General features: G+C 47.7%; 1 protein-coding gene across 2 annotated transcripts in view; it reads left to right on the top strand.

Annotated features, from left to right (window-relative positions):
- The first annotated feature begins 515 nt into the window (after positions 1-515).
- Positions 516-2,679, top strand: part of LOC123160138 (uncharacterized) — a 4,237-nt gene continuing 2,073 nt past the window's right edge. Inside the window, exons 1-3 of one of the 2 annotated variants that reach the window (XR_006480012.1) lie at positions 516-1,236; positions 1,303-1,817; positions 1,904-1,976. Coding sequence is in view for 1 of the 2 variants with exons in the window: in XM_044577955.1 (XP_044433890.1) it covers positions 596-1,236; positions 1,303-1,813 (1,152 nt within the window). In the remaining variant the exon portion in view is untranslated. Of the gene's footprint in view, positions 1,237-1,302; positions 2,672-2,679 lie in introns of those variants that run through there. The other variant, XM_044577955.1, reaches the window with a different exon arrangement.

The following is a 2,679-nucleotide window of genomic DNA, read 5'->3' as shown; positions in this document are numbered from 1 at the left end:
AACGCCCGCTCCACCCCTCGGTTTTCTTCCCCCTCACACCACATAGGTTGTCCATGGGTCGCGTCGCGCAGCGCTTGCTTCACCACAAAAAAATTAAATCTCTTATGGACGAGAGGGAGTTTGTTCCACAAAATATTAGTAGGACTCAAAATAGGGTAGCAGATTGTATGACAAATTATAGCCGTACTGAGTCATGTATTGTCGTATGGATGAGCAGATCTCCTCTGTGTTGTGGGGACTTTTGTTTCTCGATTGTAACCATGTGACTTTGGAATAAAATTTCTGTATTATTTGCAAAAAAATAATAAAAATACATTTTTTCTGCAGCAGTTTAAAAAAAATAGATGAACAAAACTATAATTTTTTTGAGGCAACAAAAATTATAATTGCATAACGGACTGCGACTGCCATACAGACGGACTGCCTTAATGGCCTGAAAGATGGCCCATTACACACTGCTACCGTCCAAGGCCCGTTGTGGCAGCACAAAATATCGCTCAACTCCAGCAGCACACACACTCCCCATTCCCATCTGGTCGAGCCGCCGTCGAGGGTTTCCGGCGGCCGGCTCCTCTTTCCACAATCCACGCCAGCAATGGCGACCCCCAAGAGAATTTACTCGCCTCTGTCGGAGATCCCCGCCCACCTCTTGGAGCAGATATTCCTCCGGCTGCCCGACCCAGAAGACCTCGCCCGCACCTCCGCCGTCTGCGTTACCTTCCGCCGCCTCGTCACCGACGGCTCATTCCTCCGCCGATTCCGTCGCCTCCACCCACCACAAGTCCTCGGCATCCTCGACCTCGGCGGGTTCCACCCCGCTCAGCCGCCTCACCCGTCGGCGCCCGCCGCCCGCGCGCTCGCCCTGGCCGCTGACTTCTCCTTTTCGTTCCTGCCTTCGCGCCGCCGACGGGCCGTCCAGGACGTCCGTGACGGCCGCGTCATCCTCGTCCGCAAGCAAAACATGATGGCCGGGGAGCTCTCGATGTTCCCGGATCTTGTGGTGTGCGACCCCTTGCACCGGCGGTACGTCCTGCTTCCCCGGGTGCCTGACGACCTAGTGGCATCGGTGGAGAGGCAAGATGACGAATTTTTAGGGTGGTCTTGCGAGCCCAGCTTCATCCCACCTAGCGATGAGGAGGCTGCCCTGGCGGAAGAGACGGCGTTCAGAGTGATCTGGTCGGCATGTTGCAAAACCAATATGGCCGTGTTTGTCTTCTCTTCGAGCACTGGGCAATGGTGAGCCGCTGCATCCCAGGCCTGGAGTGATCTGGTCATTAACAGGAAGCCTTTGTATTTTATCAGGCGCCATTTGGTGGACGGATGCGTCTACTGGGTCTCGCCGATGAACAATACAGATTTGCTTGTGCTTGACACCAGGACTATGGAGTTCTCCGTTGCTGACCTCCCACCCGGAGAATGGAGCCAGCAGGATATAGCTATTGTGGATGCAGGGGAAGGCAGGCTTGGGATGTTTTGTGTAGATGATGAAAATGCAAGTGATAAATCTTATCTCTGTTATACCATCAGGCAAAACAAAGGCGAGAGCTCCGGCGAGTGGCAGATGGAGAAAATCTCACTAGGTTCTGGGTATCGGTATTGTATCGGAGGTGGAACAGAGAAGTACTTGATCCTACAAAGGATAGAAGCCCAGAAGTACTTATCGCTAACACCACCAATCATGGAATTTTGCAAACTGAATGTCAGGACAATGCAAGTTGAGAGGATTTGTGCTGAATCTTGCGGGTTCTCTGGGTCTAAAGCGTTCATATATACCAACTTCCCACCGTCGTTGTTGTCTTTACCGACAGTATGAATCGGTAAACTTTCTATTACATCCTTGCTATGTCCATCGCTTCATGTTTATCTCCCAGCTTGTCTAATGCCTAATAGTTTTATACTGCAGTTGGTTTTTCTTGTTTGCATGATTTAGTAGTGGTTATTTATCTTCTACTTGTGGGAAAGCTAATCAAGTACAGGTACATAATTACGATTCGCTGTCTAGTTCAATTTGCCATTTTTAGAGAATCAGGCAGGAGAAAAGCTCTTTCACATAGCTTATGCGTCCACTATTATGTTTGGTCTCAAGAAATCAACAAAGGTCAAGGTATAGAAGGATTGATAGATCCAGTTTTACCTTTTGAGTGTTTCACTCACCTCACAAAAAATTATTTCATTCAAGCATGGTTAATCTTATATCTGTTTTTTAATAAATAAATAAGCAATGAGGCAGGAAAAGTATTCTTTTAGTCATGTCACATATATGATTTTATCTTCAATGTTGTTTCAAAATAAATCTGATTAACTGCTACGGTCACAAATAAGAGCCCAACTAACTGCTCTGTATATCTTGTTCTCACAAGCTGTTTGATTTGAATCAGCCTCATAAGATCCGTTATAGGAGGGGTGTTGTTTTCTCTTTCCTTTTAAAGATAGTTGGAACATTTCACCCACCTCTTCATGAGTCTCCATGTCAATGCATGCAAAATATAAGTATTAATCTCTGCGTTGTCTGGTCGGTTCACGTGCCAAAAAAATCCCTGCAGCCGACAACTTGGGGCCCTGCCACAAACTTTCCAATAAAACCCGTTGCCTTTTCCCATCTCGACAACAATCGCCACCTCCGTTTTATTTCTCCCATATCCACAATCAGAGCCCGCGATATATCCGTCAACGAGGCCT

Source organism: Triticum aestivum, chromosome 7B (assembly GCF_018294505.1).
Source record: "Triticum aestivum cultivar Chinese Spring chromosome 7B, IWGSC CS RefSeq v2.1, whole genome shotgun sequence".
Classification (NCBI taxonomy): Eukaryota; Viridiplantae; Streptophyta; class Magnoliopsida; order Poales; family Poaceae; genus Triticum; species Triticum aestivum.
This window is presented reverse-complemented; position numbering and strand designations above follow the sequence as displayed.